The 22,489-nt window shown below is 43.3% G+C and overlaps 1 protein-coding gene across 1 annotated transcript in view; it reads left to right on the top strand.

Annotated features, from left to right (window-relative positions):
- HECW1 (HECT, C2 and WW domain containing E3 ubiquitin protein ligase 1) overlaps positions 1-22,489 on the top strand; it is a 401,044-nt gene that overhangs the window by 99,821 nt on the left and 278,734 nt on the right. Inside the window, exon 5 of the mRNA XM_042914353.1 lies at positions 6,774-6,831. Coding sequence (XP_042770287.1) covers positions 6,805-6,831 — 27 coding nt within the window. The 5' untranslated portion in view covers positions 6,774-6,804. The remainder of the gene's footprint in view (positions 1-6,773; positions 6,832-22,489) is intronic.

Genomic DNA, 22,489 nt, shown 5'->3' with positions numbered 1-22,489 from the left:
AAATAAGTGTATATGTTTGACTCTGGGTACATGTACACACACACATACACACAAACCTGAAAACTTAATGTGTCAGTATAGGAACAGAAAGGACAATCAAAGAGATTGAGACTCTTGCAATACATATGAGTTTATTAAAAAGTTTAGTGATTTCTAATATATTAAACGATTTCTTTTTTTTTTTTTTTTAATTTTTTTTTTCAACGTTTTTTATTTTATTTTTTGGGACAGAGAGAGACAGAGCATGAACGGGGGAGGGGCAGAGAGAGAGGGAGACACAGAATCGGAAACAGGCTCCAGGCTCCGAGCCATCAGCCCAGAGCCTGACGCGGGGCTCGAACTCACGGACCGCGAGATCGTGACCTGGCTGAAGTCAGACGCTTAACCGACTGCGCCACCCAGGCGCCCCTTAAACGATTTCTTAACACATAGCCCTTGGAAAACTATTTGTAAGGGTCAAAACCGAAAATGAAGGAGACGGCAACTGTTATAAACCATACACAAAGATAAGTTTCAGAAGAATTAGGCTATGAAGTGGAAACTAGACTAAAAAATAAAAAAGAACAGGGCAAACAAAGTGTTTAACTGAGGAGAACAGGGTTCCAGGAGGTATATCCCCATTAGTGTCATAAAGGTATTACCGACAAAAATAACTTTTCAACACTGAGCAAGGACTGCTTGGATCCCCCTCCACTCTTAAATTCAGTGACCCAAGACATCTTGCATATTCAGGTGATGGGTCCGTGTGTTGGTTCCTTTAGGGCAGGGACCAAGTATGTATGCGCTCCAGAGCCCCGATGCCTGGGTCTGAGTCCTGGCCCTGCTCTTTATTCTTTGTGTGACACTTGGCAAGTTACATAACCTCTCCATGCTTCTGTTTCCTCACCTATAACATGCAGACAGTCATAGCAACTGCCTCTGGGGCGGCTGCGAGGGTTAGGGAGTTCTATAGGTAAAGCACTTAGAACGGGGCCTGGCACGTTGGAAGCCATAGAAATACTAGATATTAGCTTTCACGACGGCATTTTTCCAATGCCAAAATGATGCCAGGCAAGTGGTGAATGGTTAATAAATGAACAACTCTGACTCTCTAAGGATACAAGCAAGCCCCACCCCTCTAAGACCACCAGTGACAGATTTTGGAAACAGAGGCAGAAATGCAGTTCACCAGCCTTTTTCTTCTGCCACTTGGAGCATGAAAAAGCACCGTGTAGGACAAAGTCTGCACATACCCGTGATGGGTGAGTCAAATAAGCTATTGAAAACAGGGGAAATGAGCTCCTAGCTGCCGAGGGCAGTGTTAAGCCCATATGTTTTGCATAATTCTGCCCCCATCATATTGCTTATTGTACAAAGAAAATGTTTTGATAGTCTGTCACTGAAATCTGTTTTTAATGAAAACATCCTGGGATCAGCTATTATTCTTAGAAGACAGCTTTGTTGTGGAGTTAGTCAAGTATGGAGCTCTGTTATGAGAATTTCCCCGTCACAGATGTCCTGCGGCTGGAACATGAAGGTTGAGGAAAAGCAAACAGCCGTGGGCTGAACAGCAGTAAATCTCAGCCCTGGGAAGGATGGAAGTGGTAAGGCGGGGACCCAGCTCAGGGCCATGAACACTGACCCTGGCGCGAGGGCTGCTGGGGGCTGCCTCCACCCTGCCCTCACCACCTTGGCCACCAGACTCAGCTGCACGCCTCCTCCTGGCATTTCCCCTCTGCTGCTCAGAGTTGGGGTCTGAGGAAGAAGGTGCTGGATGGAGGAGGCTGCATTCACATATTTATGTTGTCTGCTCATGGAGTTGGAACTGTCCCTGTGAGGACCAACTGGCCGTCTCTGGGGCCAGCCTTTCTTAGAACCAGCATGAGTCCATCATGTTGGGAAGAAATAGTCAATGGGGAAGCTTGGTGAACTTGGGAGTCAAGACATCTTTATTTTCCCTCTGTGTATTGCTGTTTTTCTTTTTTTAATATATGAAATTTATTGTCAAATTGGTTTCCATACAACACCCAGTGCTCATCCCAAGAGATGCCCTCTTCAATATGTGCATCACTATTGATAAAAATTTGGTCACGGTTATGCTAGAGACCTGGAAAAATATATGCACAAATGAAATTAAAAATATGCTGATGAAGTGAGTATAAAAAATGAAAGGCTCACAGCTTATGCCACCAAGTCCGTGTTCTTTGAGAAGAGCCTCGCCAGTTTGTCAAAGCCTTTTTTTTTGTGTTTAATTTAAGAGAGATGATCTATATGAGTGGTGGGGCCTGAGAATCTGGAAGGCATTATAAGCCATTAATGACAGGAAGTGATGATTTAGGTAGTGGCTCATGAAGACACCTCCTCTCAGGAAGACAAATTCAAGGAGAGTAGTTCCTTTAAGGTCATGTGATAGTAAATCTTATATGTCCTGGAGATGCAAATGGCATCAAGACAAGGGGCTGAAAGAAAGGAGCTCAGGATGAAGCCAGACTGGTTAGCCCCCCAGTAGTGCTGACACCCACCAGCCTCATGGTCACCAAATTGGTAACAGGACCAGATTCATTTGTGTCAATGCACTGTCAACGCTGACTGTTAGCAGAGGACACCTTGCCTTTGGGACACAACACGAGGGAAGATCTGGTGACACAGCATGTTCCTGGGAGCTCTCAACCAGAATCATCTTATTAAATCAGTGAATGTAATATTCTGATATCCAAGAAGAAATAAGCTTTAAAAAATCTCATTCAAAACACGTACAGTTGAGCTTAATTTGTCCTCGCAGGCGGGTCTGTCGTGTTGTATTTGGAACTGCCCAAGTGCAGCTTGGCATCTCCTGTTGGAATTCAGTCGATCCTAATTGTCAATCATCCATTCTGAGGACAACCTAAAATAATTGATAGACATGATTGCAGTCTTTTATGGGGAGTGATTATGCTGGTTGACCAGCTTTCTGAGGATATCAGATACATCCACTTAAAGTGAGTGTAAAGTCTTTTTAAATATCACAGGCCTCCTCGGAAGGCCAGCAACTCTGGGCTTCTTTTCCAGGATCCCCACCCCCAGGCCAGTGGGACCTGCTGAGACCGGGCCACCCTGAAGGTGATCTCTTGGCCAGGCTTTCTTCAACCCACTTCTTAGAAAGAAGAAACCCACTCCCAACCAGAATCTCTAGCTTTCTTCAGGGGTAGGTTTATGAGTGACTTTTTATTGTACTGTCTGTCTGGTTTGGGAATTTAATTTTTTTTTTTTTAACATTTATTTATTGTTGAGACAGAGAGAGACAGAGCATGAACGGGGGAGGGTCAGAGAGAGAGGGAGACACAGAATCTGAAACAGGCTCCAGGCTCTGAGCAGTCAGCACAGAGCCCGACGCGGGGCTCGAACTCACATACCGCGAGATCGTGACCTGAGCCGAAGTCAGACGTTTAACCGACTGAGCCACCCAGGCGCCCCTGGTTTGGGAATTTAAATACCAAATGTACATTGTTTCTATAATTACAAAAAAAAAAAAAAAAAGGATTTTCCCTTTTATCCATTTCACCCATAATGATATTGATCTCTTCCTCAAAACCCTTTACTTCCTAGATGCAGATGGAAAGGAACAGGGGAAAAGCAAAACAACAAAAAAATTTTTTAGCACATTATAAATCACTGTGGTATGCTTTCTGTTATTAGTTTTTAACCTTGACTCATTTGGGTAGGGGCAGGATCGATACTGGCCCTGGATTAACATCTTATATGGTTTATTTGATTTTTAATAATGGTAGCTTCCACCCATGTGACCTGGAAGCAGTGGCAGAGTGTTCTGCCTTTCAGCCTTGACCCCCACGATGGGGCTGACAGAGGGTTAGTTTCCAGGGCACTTACATGGATGTTGGGTCCTCAGAGGGCTGAATCAGGGACCGTGAAGGAGCGTTCTTGTCAAGGGCTGTGCTTGTCTGCTGTTAGGGCTTCTGACTCAGGCCCTGCTGCAGTGGTCTTCAAAGGCGTCCTTCCCATTTGATTTTCCTGTTGCCCTGTAAGGTGGACTCCAAGAGTGTCCCTAAGGTTCCTAGCCCCTGGAGTGCAGTGGGAGAAGTGGATATAACCTCGTATAAATGCTCATGCATTTGAAGGAAGAATTATCTAATCTCAGGTTACTTACAAGGTACAACTTTGTGATCCTTAATACTGTCAATTGTCTTTTCCTCCACTTGAAATCTTTGAAGAGTGTGGACAGATCTGTAAAGCCTGGATGGGCCAAAGGCAAAGAGTAGAGCACTTTCCTGGTTGTGTTCATGTAGACGGTCACTTGGTCCCCATTTCATTCCTTAACCTGCTTGGGTTCTAGCTTATTCCTGATGGAGGAGGTTCCATCCAGGAGGTCCTGGCTGGTGGGGTGCCATGAGATTTGGGGATCTAGAGCTGGATCCTTTTTAATCCCCGTTCACTTTACTTATAAAGTCTTCACTCTGCTATTCTTCTTTGCCAGTGTCAAGTTTTGCTGCTAAACTATTAGTAAACTGTAAAAAAACAATTTACAGGAAACTATAAAGTAAAATAACCAATCTTCCCCCAGGTTAAGTGCTAAATTGGTAACGTGTAATTTGAATGGTCTTTTTTTTTTTTTTTTTCTGTTCTGCTTACTCTTCAAATGTGCATGTGTATGTTTGATTAATTAGATCAACATTTGGTTAAGGACAGGTGCATCAAGAGGCTTCTTTTCTGTCTTCTAAAGTCTAGACTGTGAATTCCTCAAGGACACAGATGTCAGTCCCCCATCGTTCAGCAGTTCTTTCATCTGTCCTATTCTCACTGCACGTGGTGAGCAAGCCTGTGTTCCAGGTCTGTGCTCAGCACTGAGGACGGTAGCCCGGCCCCCACAGAACTTCGGGTTGACTTTAAACAAAATACACAAATAGTTCTTTAGAATTATTTTCAAAGACACTAATGTAAGTACCAGGTATTGTTCTAGGGATATTTGTTCTGGGTGGGGAGCCCAGAGGAGCGAGGACGAAAGGTTGTGGAGAAGGAGGACTGAGGGAAGCATGTTTCAGACAGAGGGAACAGCATACTGACATCTCCCAGAAAAAGAGGAGTACCTCCGAGCAAAACTCCCCAAGTGACTGGGATGTCATGCATGGGGTGGAGAGAGACAGACAGTAGGGCCAGGGAGGAGGAAGGGCCAGATCCATTTTCCATGCTTGTATGAAATGTCTCCTCTTGTCTCAAACTTTAGCCTAAAGGAAGTGTGAGGCCATTAAAGCCACAATCTGATGTCCTTTTATAAGCATTCTACCTGTTGTACAGAATGTATATGGGGCATGGGCAGGGTGGGGAGACTTAGACTGGGGAGGGGAGAGGCTTGGGCCATGACGAAGGAGTAGAAATGGATTCTTAGAATGGTTAAAAAGTAGTAGCAAAAGTTATTGACAGGGAAAAAAGAGTTACTGGCAGGGAGACCCAGTGGAGAAGGAATTGTTACTGAGTCTGGGCTTTGGTGGGGAGCATCAGGCTTAAGGATAAAGATCCTGAGTTCCTTTTGCACTGTGTCTGGGGGCTGTGAGAAGCCCCAGTGGATGTTGGTTTGGAGCTCAGACAAGAGCTTTGAGCTGTCAGGGAAATTTGGGAATTGTCAATGTTAAGAGAGTAATTGAGGCCATGGAAGGGAATATGGGCCCCTAGTGTGAATGTGGGAGGGTCTGAGGACCTCCAACATGGAAAAGGGTGAGTGAGGAAGAACCTGTAAATGGAGCAGGGCTGGGGAAGCCTGAAGAGCAGCCATAGGGAAAGGGGTGAACGCCACGCTGTTTCCTCACCATTGAGAAGGCATGCAGTGCCCAGCGTGCGGTAGTGGGGGGGCACACAGCAGGATCTGAGTACATGAGTACGTGTACCTTAAATTCTCTGACTCTCCCCTATGCAAATTTGCTCACACCAGGGCTGAGAATATAACCTACACATGCAGAATGCAAGCTTGCGACTTGTTTCTTACCCAAACCCATTTGTCAGCAAAGCTTTAGGTTTCACTGGGGTTTTTGGAAAGCTGATATCATATACCACTTTTTTCTGGAGTATGAGACCATATCGGTTACTTTCATAGCAACGTTAACTTAATCAGAATTAAGACCCATGAGCCTCAGTGACACTGGGATTGATAGGACCCTGGTAGAATACCGTCAGCAATTTTCCTATGCCTGGCATGTCTCCATTCAACTCCTAATTTTTGACATGGTTTCTCTGTACTCAAGTGCAGATGTTGTGACCAGTGATGGCTATCTGGGGCAATACTCTACTGGGCACGTAAGGGACACTGCTTCCTCTTGAATCTTTCACATCCGAGTAACTGCGCTGAGATGAGTCAGTGATATTTCCAGCAGCTTAACTATAGATCAGGTTCCTTTGTGGTTGAGGGAGTCTTACAAGTGGAGCATGTCTGAGGACGTCTTTAGGTAGTTTTCTCAGAGGGCTGGGGAAGCAGATCTCCCCCTCCCCACAAGCCCCACACCAACCAAATCCTTGCTTTCTGAAAGGGACAAAAAGATTTCTTTCTAGTCCTGTGATTCTCACTCCTTAGCATTAAGTTTTAAAATCTAAATCAAATGACTCATGACATAAAAGAATGTTGTTTGCTACCTTTTGTCAATTTTATGAAAATGATTGTGATCCTCGTGTAAGTTTTCCTTTTACATGTTGGTTGCCTGAGCCAGGTACCTCAGTGGGGGTGGGGGCACGGCATTCTTCTTTTGGGTAATGTCGCTGATTTTGTTTGCTCGGGATACACACTGAGTTAACCTCGTTGGACTTTTCCCCAGGAATTGATGCGCGTGCACGTGGTGGGTCATTATGCTGCTGCACCTCTGTAGTGTGAAGGTCAGTGTGTTTTTCTGATTATAAGAACCCATCCATGTCATTCCATTATAAACCCATGCCACTCATAATGGAATGTGCCTCAGCCCACAGGCCACGGTAGTCGCCCGGCCCGGGAACTCCCGCCAGCGCAGCTCGGACATTTGAGATCCATCACCCGTCCCTCCCCTGCCACCTGCATCTACCCCTTTTTGACTGTGCTCCATTCTGAGATGATGTTCTTTGCATGTCAAGTTTCCCTTGTGTGATGTGAACGTACAGTTGTCGCAAGTGAATTTGTACCTGGAAACGAGCACTCTGTGATGGTCCTTCCCAAATTATAGTGGAGCACTCTGCTGGGCTGTGGGGAATTGCCTTATAGTTGATGTGAATGCATGGAAATTCACCTGGAGACCAGAGCAGCAATCTCTCCTGCTGCCTCGGTCAAGCCAGCCACCAGGAGTTTGCCAGTTCATTGCAGGGGGCCTCTTGTAGCTGGGGCGGGGGGGGTGGGTTCTCCTGGGAAGGGCTTTCCCCAGATCCCCGCAGACTTTGTGCCAAGTCCCCTCCTTCCCATATCTCACAGCCTTATAACTTTCAGTGACAGTCTTGGTTTACAATAATCACAGCTTATATTACCCGGACACTCTGTGTCATGATATGTGTTAGATGCTTTTCTGCATGAATCCTCTCTACCTGCCACAGTCTGAAGAGGTAGGTATGACCATTGTTCCCATCTTATGTTCTAAGGAACTGGGTATAGAGGGCTCTGTCACTGCTGAGTCTCTGGGTGGGTAAGTGAAGAGCAGGTCCGTGCCTGTGTGAGCTGGAATCTCCATCTACAGGCCCTACTCTGGCAACCCTTAAAGGAGGCTTTTGTTTAAAAAATAATTAAAAGCTCACATCTGCATGGTGCTTTGCAGATGTGCTAAACATAGCCACGTGCATATTCAGCTAATCCCTGAAATGGCCCTGCAGTAAGAGGACCAAAGCTCTGAGATGTTCAGTGCGCATCTTGGCATTTTTCAGCTCACAGGAGGCAACGAATCTTCAGACTGAGGTCCTCTCTCCCACCACGAGGCACTGTTTCCAACTCACTCACAGGGAGTGATCTTAATTAGTAAGTTTAGAGCAGCACACTTAGAGAATGAGCATTTTCAGTGTTGTGTTCAAGAAGGATTAATCACTACTTAATCACGTGCTGCCAAATGTACAGGGACAGTGACAGGGCAGCAATTTCAAATTTTAAATGTTAAACTTTTTTCCTGTTGTGTCTCCGAGTTTGTTGTGCTGTCGAGCAGCTGCTTTATTTCTCTGAGTTCACTGAGCCACCCATCCCCTAGTTTTCCCCACGTGGGGAAGGCTTGACTTTTGCTAAGAGAATGCTTTCCCCAATGCACAGTGCTCTTGTCTGTTTACATTCCCCTGGGACTTCTGAATTGTCTCTTTGGCTATAAAGATACAGGAGGAAGTCGTAAAAAATACGTTTTGGATGCATTTTACGTTCTAGGAGAATGTTCTCACTTCCCTCTTTTCAGGACGGGGATCATTGGAAAATTAGGGCTTTCCCGTCCCAGGAAATCTCAGCTTATGTGCCTCTTCAGATATATACGGTCTGCCTTGAATGTAACCACGAAGCTAAGTGTGCATGCAAACAATCTCAGGGGATTGTATTCAGTGATCCGGGAAATATGGTGGCCAAATATTCTCCCTCGATATTTATGTGAGTGAGCTCTCCCTGAGTAACAGGAGGGAGAAGACAGAGATCAGGACTGGTGGTCCCAGAGGACTTAGTTTGTGAAATGTAAGCATAACCACAACCTCCTACACAGCAATGACACTAGAAACCTAAAGGGACCGAACACAGCAACCTTATTTCCAGTTTCTGTGGAAAATCAGTGCAAAACTCCTTGCCCCACAGTGCATGATAAAGGAAATGTTACAACCCCATTACTTTTGTGGTTTTTGTTTAGATCTTCAAAACTGAAAATGATCCCAAGGTGCCCTATGCCTTTCTATAATATTTTCCAAGATTCATTCAACATGATCCAAAATAAGTCTGCATTACTAGCTGGATTTATAAAAATATCTGGAGATGAATAAGGGATCACTCAACTGACCATTTAGTGCAGATATACTTTTCAGCTTCTGGAATGATCCTCAGCAGGATGAATGCTCATCTCTCGAAGAAGCCCAGATGAGGCAGAATTTCACACTAAGACTAGTGGTTCCAACTAGGGGTCTGTTTCATCACCAATTGTAGCTTTGCGTGTGCAGCTTGGCCATCTGCATTTTGAAAAAAGTCTCTGGGGGCGATTCTTATATGCACCCCTGTTTGAGAACGGCTGGCGAAAATTGATGGGATCTCAGCCTCTCTGTGTCTGTGAATGAGAGTGGAACAGAAATCTACACTGCAGATCTTTAGGGCACAAAGAGGATCTTGTTGCTTGAAGATAAGCTTCCTGAAGCCTGTAAAAGGTCCTTTTTGGAAAAGCAAACAAATAGACTTTAGGACTTACACATTGCAATGACTAGCACCTCTGTGTCTGTTGGGTCCCCTAGAACATAGATACTGGTTGTGCAAGTGAGAAATAACACCTGTGAAAGAAAAAAGGAGGAAGTAGAATTGGGCTGAGTTGCAGCCTGACCGTCTTCCACCAAGTGGGACCCCCAGGAGCAAATCTGTCTTCAGAAACACCTGTGTTGAATGGGGAACAGCCAGGCCTTTGGACCCCCACCAAGCTCAGGGCACCCTGAGAAGATCATGACCACACCTCATAAGCAGAGGTGGACCTGAAGGAGTTGTCTGCTATAAGCAATGAGTCCTTATCTCTATTGTTTGCCCCACTCTCCGGAGACTTTAGAAAAATCAGTGCTTCTGGGCTTTTCAGAGTTTGGTCAGAAGCAGCTAGAATAGGGAGGCAGAACGAAGCTGTGGTTCTTTGCTGGAATTCGCCACCTTCCTGGAGGGAGAGAGGGGAATGGAAGAAATAGGGAGACAGACTTGGCTCGTTAGATTTCTCTCTGTGTCAGGGTATGTGCTAGAAGGCAGGACTAGGAAGAGTAGGGCATTAAGACTTGAGGGATCTTAAAAACTTCTCATGTAGGAAGTGAAGCCCAGAGAGGCTGTGTGCTGCTATCCCAAATTGTCCAGAGAGGCAGAGCTTAAGGAAGCCCTGGGGTCAGACCCTGCTCCACCAGCTTCACGTCTGCCCATGACTACACACTCCTCCAGATACAGAATATTCTTTGTCTGTTCATTCTCCTTGACCCCAAACTGCATGATAAAAGAAATCATATATCTTCATAACTTGAGTGTTTTTACATAAGTCTTCCAAATGAAAAATGATCCCAAAGTTTCCTACACCTTATCTCCACCCCATTACATGCTGGAGGTAAGCTCTGTATCTAGAATGTATGTATTAGTAGACGGAGGTATGGATCCTTGAGCATCTGAAGCCCACAGCTGGCTTACTGAAATACCCACTGTTTCTCAGTCTTGCTTTTCAGTTATAGTGCCACTCAGGCATAAATGAAAAGTCATCGGAGGCCTTTAATTCCACCCCACAATTTGTTATCTTGACACCAGTAGAAAATCAGCAACAGCGAATCATTAATTCTCTACATTTATCGATTTGGGAACTCAGTTGAAAGGTCCACTACACCCCTCCTGCCCCTCCTCCCCCTCTCCCTCCTCCTCCTCCCCTTCCTCCTCTACCTCCTCCATCCCTCATAGATTTCAGGTTCCGAAGTCCTAACCACTGTATTGCAATAACTACTGAAGATATAAGCGCTAAATCTCCTGGCACGTGAAGCCACAAGCTCTAGATTCACTGAGCTGGGGACCACCAGGCTCTCCCCCTAGCCCTTCTTCCTGTCACTGTCTTGAATTCAGCTCTACTGGATGATGAGAGAGCAACTGTGTAGTCTAGCACTGCTAGTGGGTGAGCTGAGTCATGCCCTTGGCCGAGTCAAGGCACTACGTCAAGGAGACCAATATCCTTGGGTGAATCTGGAAGGGGCCTGATCTGACGTACGAGGCCTCCTATAGGGGCTGCTTGCCCTCTGCCCCCCAACAGGTGGCAGGCACCCCCCTCCTCGCCTCCCTCAGAACTCGGATCATCTGGGGAGCATCGACACTGCCTGATACCTGGGGGGAGCTCTGCCACCAATATTTTCCCGTGAGGAAGCAGCAATCTCAGCACAGAAATAAAACTGTCCTGCTGACTTGCCCAGAGCCTGTCCCAATAATTGTTCCAGGCGTCATCCTGACGCAGCAGCCCCAGCAGACCAGGCCCCACAGACTCAACTCTCTCTGTGAACCATGCCCAGCAGGAGCAGAGCTGCCAGCACAGAGCAAGGCTGTGGCACTGGACAACCTCTCGGTCTGCTCTTAAGAAGGTGTCTTGTTTTGAATACATAATCTGTGCTGTTCTTTCAAAGTAAGTGCTTTTATAAAAAAGGTCTGGACTGTCCTTTAAACATGTTTTTCTCTCACTTAAAGGGAAGTGTATTTCTAGTCTCTTTGTGGACTCAACTTGAGAGAGCGAGACAGGTAGGGGAAGGATGCTTTTGTGTGCAACTCAAAGACTGGTTTAAACTAGGGCATGCACGTTGCAGGGCCGTTTTCCTCAGACAGCAGCTGGCCAAAAACGTGTGCGAGTAGCTAATTGTTTTGAGCTTTGCTGGTTTGAAGTAGCACCGAGTAAGTGCCTTAGTTCAGGCAAGGGAGTGCCAGCTTTATATGCAGCCACAAATGAGACGCCCCCCTTGCTCGGTAGTGCCGGATTTAGAACCCGAATTTTCTTTTTCGGCAAGAACAGGAAGTCCCTTGGTACCGATTTCTATGCCCTTCTGCTCGTTTGCATTGTGTAGAAGGAATTCTTCAAGAACACGGCATCGCTGGTGTCCTGCTGCTGTCTGGGTACCGTGCTGTGTGTCAGCAGATGTGGGTTCTGGGTTTGTTTGCTTAGCTGTGCTTTCTTAACGAAGGTCCTTGTTTTACACGATTTCAAACAGTAAGTCAGTGTGTTCATGATCACAGCTAAGTATATACCCTGAGTGGATATGTATTTTTTTTCTTTGTCTCTTGCAGGGTTTTATTTGTTTTGTTTTGGTTTTTTGGGTTTTGTTTTGTTTTGTTTTTTTACAAAGTAGAAGTAGGGTTTTAGAGTATTTTATTCCCTGTAGAAGTTTTGGATATAGATTATCCGTGTCACTCTGGTGTCATGAACTGCTAGGAATTAGATGTCAGACCCCAGAATAAAGGTCCTATGGGACAGGCTCATCTGATTCAGATGCTGCAGATGGAGACATCGACAGTCATTCATAATTCACTTGGCAAGTATTTATTGGGCAGGGTCTGACCACACTATGTACTAGACCCTGTTGTGTGGGAGACACAGCGGCGAACAAACAGGCCCCTGCCCTCATGAAGATTCCATTCTAGTTGGGGGAGGGGAGGCACCAGAAATTAAAGTAAGTATACAGCATGATGTCAGGAACTGGGAAGTTCTAAGAGGAAAGAGAGAGCAGGGTAAGGGTAGGTGGAGAAGAGAGGCCCCAGGGACACCCTGTGTTTGTCTGCTTGGCCATTGCACCCCACCTTTGGGTACAGTCTCCAGAAGCCCATGCTGACCCTGAACTTGCATAAAAACATAACCCAGAGGTCGTCACCTTTATACTCCCTGACAAGATTATTTTATTTGGCCACCGGTGTTTTTGTCGTTGTTGTGGTTTTTATTTTGGCACAGAGTTTGATTTTGTAGAGGACAGTATAAAAAAAAAAAAAACAGTTCTGTATAAAAATTCAGAATCTGAGCCTCTTTTGAAGAAAAAAATCAAAAGTTCTTACATTACATGACCCACATTCTGCTTGGCAGCAATTTTCAGGAGCTGAGGTAGGGGGCCCCTGTTAGGTCCGGGGCCTATGACCTTCTGACTGTCACTGCTCCCACTTAGCTCACCTCCTGCTGGCCTCTGAAGGCAGCTCTGGCTTCAGCCCATTTTGATGCCAAATTTGATTCCATTCCTCACTGTGCGGACACCATGGAGCTTTCTCCTCCTTCCTTGTCTCACATAGGCCAGCAGAGCAGGGGACTCAGTGCAGTCGACACTTACTTCATTGGTGACAGTTGCAGGTCTAAATAACTAAGACGAGGGGCGTCTGGGTGGCTCAGTCGGTTAAGCGTCCGGCTTCAGCTCAGGTCACGATCTCGGGGTCCGTGAGTTCGAGCCCTGCGTCGGGCTCTGGGCTGATGGCTCAGAGCCTGGAGCCTGCTTCCGGTTCTGTGTCTCCCTCTCTCTCTGCCCTTCCCCCATTCATGCTCTGTCTCTCTCTGTCTCAAAAATAAATAAACGTTAAAAAAAATAAATAAATAAAATAAATAAATAAATAACTAAGACGATTTGGAGTGATGGGTTCATTACACTCCTGCCCACTCTCCAGTTATTTCATCCTTTGTCCTTTATCAGTTCAGCCTCCCAGATCCTTCCCAGACTTTCTCTCCCCTGCAAAATGTAATTAGCCAAAGCATGTTATTTTGTTCCATTTACCGTTTCTTTGAGTTTGATGCGGTTTTTCAGAGACTGATGACATTTATTACCTGGTAAGAGTGTGACCACAGGAATTGCAAGAGGCCGTGTCCCCTGAGTTCAAAGTGGTGCTCAAGGGGCACATGCCCTGGGATCCTTGGCTCACTCCCAAGAATGTCAGCGTTCAGGAGTGTCCTCCTCCTTCTCTTAACCGGATCAACCAGGGTTGGCCTAGAATTCACTCATTTGACTTATACAGGATGTTTGCAAGTGTACGTAACTCTCATAACCATATGTTTGCAACCCCCATAATCAGTATATAAGTGTCATTTTCACTTAAATAATCTTTCCTTACTCCATAATGATATAATAGATTCTTTGTGGGTGATGCCTTGCCCCTGTGGCACGTGTCTTTCCTTCTGTCAGAAGCACATGTCTGAGTGTCCGCTACAACATTTTGCCCCAGTCAGTATCCCTGTCAGCGAGGGGCAGTCTGATCCTCACTCACAGGCCTGTGCTCATTCTGCTGAGAGTAGATCTCTCCGTAGCTACCCTAGGTTGCCTGTACCCAGGAACCAGTAGCTTTGGCATCAGCTGGGAGCTTGGAAATGTGGACTGTCAGGCCCATTCAGGAAATGCTAAATCAGTACCTGCATTTTAATAAGATTCCCGGCAAATTTGTGTGGACCTTTAAGCATTGGCCACAGTATAAAATGTCCTTGGGAACTAAGTAATTCATCATAAATATCTAAATGGTCATTAGGGAAAAACTAATCTTGTAGTGTAGTTTAACACTGGGTATAGAATGTGGAAAAACCAATTAAAGCCACTAAAAAAAAAGTTGTTAAATTAAACAGAATATTATTACGTGTCAGGCGAGACAGAGAAGTGGTTAAGAGCTGACATGGGAGTCCAGTGGCCAATGTAGGTTAGGGTCTTGCTTTGCTCCCACTGTGTGACCTTGGGGAAGTTACTGAGCCCAGTCATCTGCAAGCCCACCTGCTCAGTGGGATTTGGAAATAAATTTTCAGCTGCCTGGGATCCGTCAGTAGAGACACTGGTTCAGTGGCTTTCTGCTGAGACCCAAGCATCAGGATTTTTAAAGAACCTTGGGTCACTTTGAAGCACAGCTGAGTTTGGGAACCACTGGCATCTTCAAATGAGGAAATAAGGTGGGGTTTTGAGAGAATTTAATGGTAGCACAGAGGGAAAGGTCACGTCACATGCCTGACACAGATGATGGTGATGGTGATGGTGATGACCATGATAAGGAAGATGGTGGTGGTGCCGGCAGTGACGATGACGACAATGACTGTTCCATTTACGCACCCTCTGGACTTGCACAAATCTTCGTTCCTTTTTCTAAAATATAAGCATTACTTTACATATGGGTCTGTCTTTGTGGAGGCTTATTAACATAACTTGTCAGAATAAATATGATTATTTTATCATGGCTGCTGGTAGATCTGCATTGGACTCAAATCCTCCCTTTTAATAATGCTGGGGTTTTTATTTGCGTTTTTTAAAATTTATTTTTAATTGAAGTATAGCTGACCTATAATATTAAGACTTCCAGTTATAAAATATGTAAGTCATGGGGGTGAAAAGTACAGACAGCATAGAGAATAATAGCATGTATTATGTTTGTTTTGTACCTTCGGTTTCTCCAGGTGCCATACCGGACATCATCACCCTTGACATTCCCTGTGATCTGCAGGCGTGCCCAGAACTCTCACATGATCTTAAGCTCACTTGATAAGGACTTAGAGAAGCAAGGGGCTTGCTGAACTCTGCCCACTGCACAACCAGAGTGGGGCTCAAGTCTTTGGACTGCTGTTTTTCTATCAAAAGCTCATTTTAAAGGGAGTTTTCCTGGCAAATCTTCTCGGTTGACTGCCGATGAATCTCCCCCAGTTGTTAGATTAACAACTGTTTGGGAAATAGCTTTGTTTCCTGGGTCAAGCTCTAACTTAGTCTTGTATTTAGGTCTTTTCAAATCTGAGGAGGCCAAATACAGAGGAACCTTTTTTTTTCCCCCCAGTGGAGAATCAATGACCAGTGAGGGCAAAAATAACAAAGGCCCACTTAAGTGAAGAAATAACACAATTCAGGTAATTGTTAGCAGCAAATATGATACGGTCCACTAACCCTATACTCTAGCACTTGTATCTGCAGTTTTTCATGAATTCCCTAACATAATTAGTTTTAGGAGATATTGCCAGGCGGCACTTTTCTACCTTTCTACTTTCCCAACCTCTTGGAATTATCTGACAAGCGCTCGTACTGGAAAGCTATGTCAAGGAGTTTCACAGGACGTAGTAGAAATCACATCTATCAAACGTTAAGTCGATATACAACCTACCGACACCACACTCATGGGAACCACAGCAAAAACCTTCTTGCCTCGTCTAGCACTGTTTTGTCCCGGCAGAGGGTTCAGCCCTTCAGCTCCCAGAACATGATATATGAAAGTGTGTGAGGAGCCAGGGCACCCTCAGCTCCACCTCTGTTGAATTATCGTCCCTCCTCTCTTTTCCACCAGCATGGGGCCAACCTCCCAGAGAAATGGCCACTCTCTACTCTCCTGAAAACCACAGGACCAACTGTAACTGTTGGCCTTATACCCCCAAGACCCTAGTGGTGTCACTAGAAACAGGGGTTTTTAATTACTTTCTTTCAGGTCACTTTACCGTTGCTCACTGTGCTGCCCAGTGGTGTCTCCATACTCTCAGTCCAGTAATCTGTTCTCCATTTATTTAGGATTCATGTATGAAAAGTATAGTTAAAAGTCAAGAAGGGGAGCACAGTGTCTTGGTTAATCAACATGATAGATTTTACACTATAACCCCCAACTCCATATTATTTAAGAATTAAGGCATCTGGAGGCTCAATAGGTGTGCCCAATGTGATCCAAGGTGCTAACTCATTTATGCTGATTCCTCATCAGGAATCCTACTTTCAAAGGGTTTGCAGTGAAAACAACTGAGGAGTCAAGTGCTATTTCAGATACTACAGATACTTTCATATTATAGATTCATTCATAAATATTTGTGGAGTAATTACTCTGGGCGACGTGTTGTGCTACATGCAGGGGATAAAATGGTGAACAAAGCCCACAGTGATTTTCCAGGTTTACAGTCTAGTGAAAGAGAAAAGTCACTCAAACCATAGCTTATAGCTTATCTGGGTGTTCAGAAGGGAAAGAACTTAGCTCTGTGAGTACACATAAAGGGAATACTCTACTTAGACTGGGGTTTAGGAAGCGTACTTGATGCAGGGGGCACTTACTAGGAACTGACACGTGGATTGTAGTTAATTAGGTAAGACAGAAAGATTTTCTTATTATTAAAATTGATGTCATCTGCTTCCAAGAAAATCTGACCTCATTATTTAATATGGAGAGATATAAAAAAATAAAATAAAGCAAGTTAATAGTTCCTAGTTGTTCTTTCTAGAACCATCTATGTAACATTTAAAGTCTACTGCTCATTACCTTGCAAACCATCTCCTATATATCTAGGCAATTGCTTTTCAAGTTATTTCACACTCTGGATCTGTAGGAGGTTCTCATAAATATTTTGAGAGTCTTCAAGGAAGAGAATAATGACTGGCTATTTGCTTTATCATACTACCCAAACTAATAAATTTGAAGAGTTAGTATGTTGGTCACAGAGCCGTGCATAGCAGAAAAGCTCTACTGAGCCCTATAAAAAGGAAGAATTACAGTTCAAGCCAAGTAAGAATATAGTAAAGTAAAAGATGAGCACCAAAGTAATTTCTCCTAATTACTAATACCACAGTGAAATTCTGGAAAATTAATAAGTAACGCATTAGCCTAATGTGTACCAAAGGAGTGATTGGTTAAGTAAAAGCTACTGCACTAAAAGTGATATTTCCTAAAAGAGAGCATTCTCCTATCTCCTTTCTCTGAATGTGGCTTCCCTCTTCCTCCTGCCCCACAGGGAAAGAAATGTATATGGATAAGGTATTGCGAATCATTTGTTTGATTCTATTTGTGCTCTCTAAGGCTCAATTTCAGCCTGAGATCTAAACATTTTAGTATAATTGATACAGAAATCATGAAACAGAAAGGAAAAATGTCTACTCTCTTCCTGTCCCAGAATTAACAATTTGTGTTACAGTGATTACCACTAGGTATTTGCTCATTCTCTCCATCATTTATTCATTCTGTGAACGTTAGTTGATTACCGTACTAAGGGCTGTGGGGCCATCCAAATGAACAAGACACAAACACATGTTTACATAAGTACAGTATATGTGTGATATTCCAAGATGAGCTATTAGTAATTGTTCATAAAAGGCTTCTGTGATCAAGTAAGCTTGGGCAGCACGGGCATAAACAAACGTAATCTGATTTCTTTGCTGCAGGACCTCTTAAGAGAGTTTAAGAGATGAGAGGGAGATTCAGGCATGCAGCATTTATATAGCTTTTTTTTTTTTAACATCATCTAGTAATTCATGATTCCTTGGGTATATTCTGAGAGTTGCACATTTAAGCCTTTGAGCAGGAATCTGCCCTCTGGGTAAGGAGGCTGATATTAGTAGGGTTGGTAATTTCCTAGCAGGAGGCATGGGGATCATGTGAGACAGAGTTCTGACTCTGATGGAGGAAGCGGCAAACTTCTAGTAGGTAGAGAACCAAGAGAGAACACAGTCATATAGACCAAACAAACTTGAGGGTAACTTATTTTATTTGCATCATTAAATTTAATAATATTGAATACGAATAGTGAAAGCAAGGGGTTGAGGGTCAGTAATTGCCAGGAATTTCAGCAGAGTGGATAAAGTCTATAGGCTCTCGCTTCAGACTTTTAGGTTTATATCCATGTTTTGCTACTGCTGACTTCTATGACCTGAGGTAAGTTACTTTACTTCTCTAAAACTCAGTTTTTCATATGTAAATGGAAATAGTAATAATAATACTGCAAAGGAAGAAAGCATAAAAAGAAGAACCTTCATATCAGATAACTTAAGTATGTGTTGCAATGTATATAATTGCTAAGATTCTGTTTTGATCTACAAAACTACAATTTCAGAAGGCTCACACTAGTAAGATTAAAACACCTGGTCTTTTTTCTGACACCATTTCTCACACTGTGTGCTTTTTCTATTCTCTGTCACCAACTGGGTATCCAAAATATCAATGCAATTCTGATACAAACTCCCAGTTAGCATACACCTTACAGCTTAAGGACTCGGTCCCACCACATTGCTCCTGCTTTAAGTCCTACCTGCAAATGGGGCACCCAGGCTACCCTTCCTCAGGCCAACTATAAATTCTTCTCAGCCAAGTACCAAGTACAAATACGGGTTCCCATGACTCCTTCCCCTGGTGTTCAATAATATAATAGAATGAGTTACAGAACTCAGAAAAACACTGTACTTATTATTACAGTGTATCATAAAGGATTCCAGTGAACAGCCAGAAGTACATAAGGCAAGGTCCTAACAGGTTCCTGAGGCATAATGCCTCTGTTTCTGTGGAGTTGGGAGGTACCACCCTCTTGGTACATGGATGTATTCCAACTTGGAAGCTGGAATTAGGGGCTTTTATGGAGGTTTCATTAGGTAGGCACGATTGATTAAATCATTGGCCATTGGTGATTGATCCAAAAGTTCCAATCTTCTGACCATATGTTGGGTTTTTCTGGTGACTAGACCCATCCTCCAGCTCAGGTCGCCTCACTAGCATAAATTCAGACACAGCTGAAAGGGGTTCATATGAATACGAAAAGATGCTTCTATCATTCAGGAAATTCCAAGGGTTTAAGTTGCTCTGTGCAGGAACTGAGGACAAAAACCAAATACATATATGAAACCACACACCTCTTATAAGTATCAATAAACATCTCCTAAGAACAGAAAATTCTCAAACTGAATCAAACTACAAAATTTATGTATATTGTATTTAAAAGAGACGTGTATAAAGTAAATAATTAAGAAAGAGAAGTAAGAGACTAAATAAATAAATAAATAAAAGTCAGCTTACTGTCAAGTCAAGTACTGTTTGCTGGGGAAAAATTCTTAATGTGACAAAGATGCTAATATTGTACTGATGGAAATCACAGTCCCCAGTGAGAGAGCCACGAACCTCTATGTTCCTCCTAATAATGTAGCATTGAAATAGGTAAAACTTCAGGAAATGAGCAGAAATGTACTTCTGTTGAGAGTTTTGGCTCATCGTTTGGCATACAAATGTGAGATAAATATTATTACACAGAAGCCAAATAATTTATGAAATTAAAAATTATTCCAGTTTTTGTTCTGCATGATGCTTTCTGATTCCACATGTAAGACGCTTGGAAGTTTCCACTCCATCCTAACAAACAAGAAGCCGAACAGACTGAAAAATCAGCAACAACTCCTGAATATTTAAAGAAAGGGAGACACAGGGCAAATTGCTCCCCCCACGACTGGAGAGCCAGACTGGCAAATACACGGAGTCGTGGCTTACGAGAGCAGACTCATGAGTAGACACAGCCATGGGAATCACACATGCAGAAGTAGGAAAGCCTAAACTGTAATTGATGAATTGCTTGGAGGCTTAGGGCGGACAACTCTGAGAATTAGAAATTCCAGGGACCTAGTCTTAGGGGGCCCCCATGATTTTGAGAGATTTCTCTCCAGGAGCTGAACCAGATTTTGACAATAAGAGAATACTTTTGGCAAAGGGAGGGGAAAAGGAACATCTTGAAATACCTCAGGGCACTCTGTTCTTAACCAGGCCTGCCTTCAGTGGAAACTAGTTAACCAGAGTCTAACCTGCTGGATTATTATCAGAACCTAATTGACTAGATGGAAGGGAAACACCCAACTCCAGCCCATTCTAGCTATCCTGTCTTACCTAACTGGGGAGAAAAATATAGGAAAACACTTGTGAACTTGTTGGGAGGAATTTGGGTCTCTTCAAAGATCCTTCTAGTTGAACTAAGGATCAGATTGACATGAGACAGGTTAACAGAAGAAAATCAAATTTAGTAGTGTATGCACAGGGAATCCACACAGTCAGGCAAAAATGAGGTATATAAGCCATTCTGAACTAAGGAGAAAGAGGTAGGGGTCTGGGATTTCAGAGGATAGGAATGCAGTTCACAGGGAGATAAGACAAACAGATGTTTCGTAATTGGATATTTGCCCTACCATACAGATGAGTCACTCAGATAAAATTTATCTCTGCTAATACCTGTATTCTGGGAAAAAAAAAACAATTTAGTTTCTTCTGTGTAGTTAAGAGAGGGGCAAAAGTTTCTTTTGGGCCCACAGGGTCTCAAGTGACTTCATCTTAAAATAACTCACATGCCAAGTGTCCTGAACCCCTTCAAACTTCACACTCTCACTTAAAACACAGATCTAATCATTGGACTATAGAATGTTCTCTTCCCCCCATATCTCACCACCACATTCTTAGAGGCTTGTTTACCGCAGTTCCTTTTATCTTGTGCATCATATCAGGCTATCAGGAAAAAAAATGACAAGGCGTACTAAAAGGCAGATAACACAATTGTTTTAAGCTTATTTATTTTTGAGAGAGAGAGAGAGAGGATCCCAAGCAGACTCTGGACTGTCAGCACAGAGCCCGACATGGGGCTCGAACTCACAAACTGTGAGATCATGACCTGAGCTGAAACCAAGAGTCGGTCACTTAACCAACTGAGCCACCCAGGTGCCCCCCAAAAACACAATTTGAGGAGAGAGTGCAAGCATCAGAACTTGACATGGCAAGGATGTTAGAATTATCAGACTGGGAATTTAAAACATTTGTTATGTATATGCTAAGGACTCTAGTTAATAAAGGACACCGTATGCAAGAACAGATAGGCAAAATAAGCAGAGAGATTAAATCCTAAGAAGACACTTAAATGCCCGAGATCAAAATTGCTGTAACAGAAATGAAAAATGCCTTTGAGATGGACTTATTAGAAGACAGGTTGCTGCCAAGGAAAGAGCCTCTGAGCTTGGGGATATGTCCGTGGAAGCCTTAAAAGATTGAAGAGCAAAGAGAACAAAGACTGAAAAAAACAACAGAACAACCAAGGACTGTGGGACAACTACAAAACGTGTGACATACATGGAATGGGAATTCCAGGAGAAGAAAGAAAGAAAAGAGCAAAATAAATATTTGAAACAATGGCTGAGGATTGCCCCCAAATTAATGTCAGACACTAAAATCACAGTTCCAGAAAGCTCAGAGAACACCAAGCAGAATAAATACCAAAAAGCTACACCTAGGCATATCAGATGCAAACTATGGAAAAATCGAAGATAACTCTGAAGGAAACCAGTGTAAAATAACCTTACCTATAGAGGAACAAAGGAGAGAATTACATCTAACTTTTCCTTGGAAACCGTGCAAGCAAGAAGAGAGTGGAATGAAATAGTTAGTGTTTAGAGAAAAAAAACACCAACCTAGAGTTCTGTACCTTTCGTATTCGAAAGTTTTCAAAAATGAAGGAGAAATAAAAACTTTTCCAGGCAAACAAAAATTGAGGGGATTTGTTGCCAGTGGATGTGTCTTGAAAGACACGTTAAAAGAAGTTTTTAGAGATAAGGAAAATAATATAGGTCGGAGACTCAGATCTACATAAAGAAAGGAAGAGCACTCAAGAAGGAATAAGTGAGGGTAAAATGCAGGAAGTAGTTTGTTCAAAGTAATAATAACAACAGTGTATTTGATTCTGTATGCTTATATGCATACCTTATGTACATACTTATGCATGCTTTTATGAGAGAGGTGGTTGACAGTAATGATACAAGGGAGAGAAGGAAGGAATTAGGATTCTTTTGTTATTATAAAGTGCTCACACTATCCATGAAGTGGTAGGGTGTTATTTGAGAGTGGACGTAGATTCGCTGTAAATTTATATTAGAAACACTTGGACAGCCAAGAAAATAAGCTAAGAAGAAAAAATGGAATCACATAAAATTTCTGATTAATACCACCGAGACAGAAAAAGAGTGGAAGGCAGAGATAAGAACATAGAACAAAGGCAGTGAATAGGAAATAGTAACAAAATGTGAAATATTAATCCAAATATATTAGTGATCATTTTGAAGACCAATGGTCTAAATGTACCAATTAAATATCAGACATTGTCGGAGTGGATCAAAAAAACTGAACCCAACTCTA

The sequence above is a fragment of the Panthera leo genome, chromosome A2 (genome assembly GCF_018350215.1).
Source record: "Panthera leo isolate Ple1 chromosome A2, P.leo_Ple1_pat1.1, whole genome shotgun sequence".
Lineage (NCBI taxonomy): Eukaryota > Metazoa > Chordata > Mammalia > Carnivora > Felidae > Panthera > Panthera leo.
This window is presented reverse-complemented; position numbering and strand designations above follow the sequence as displayed.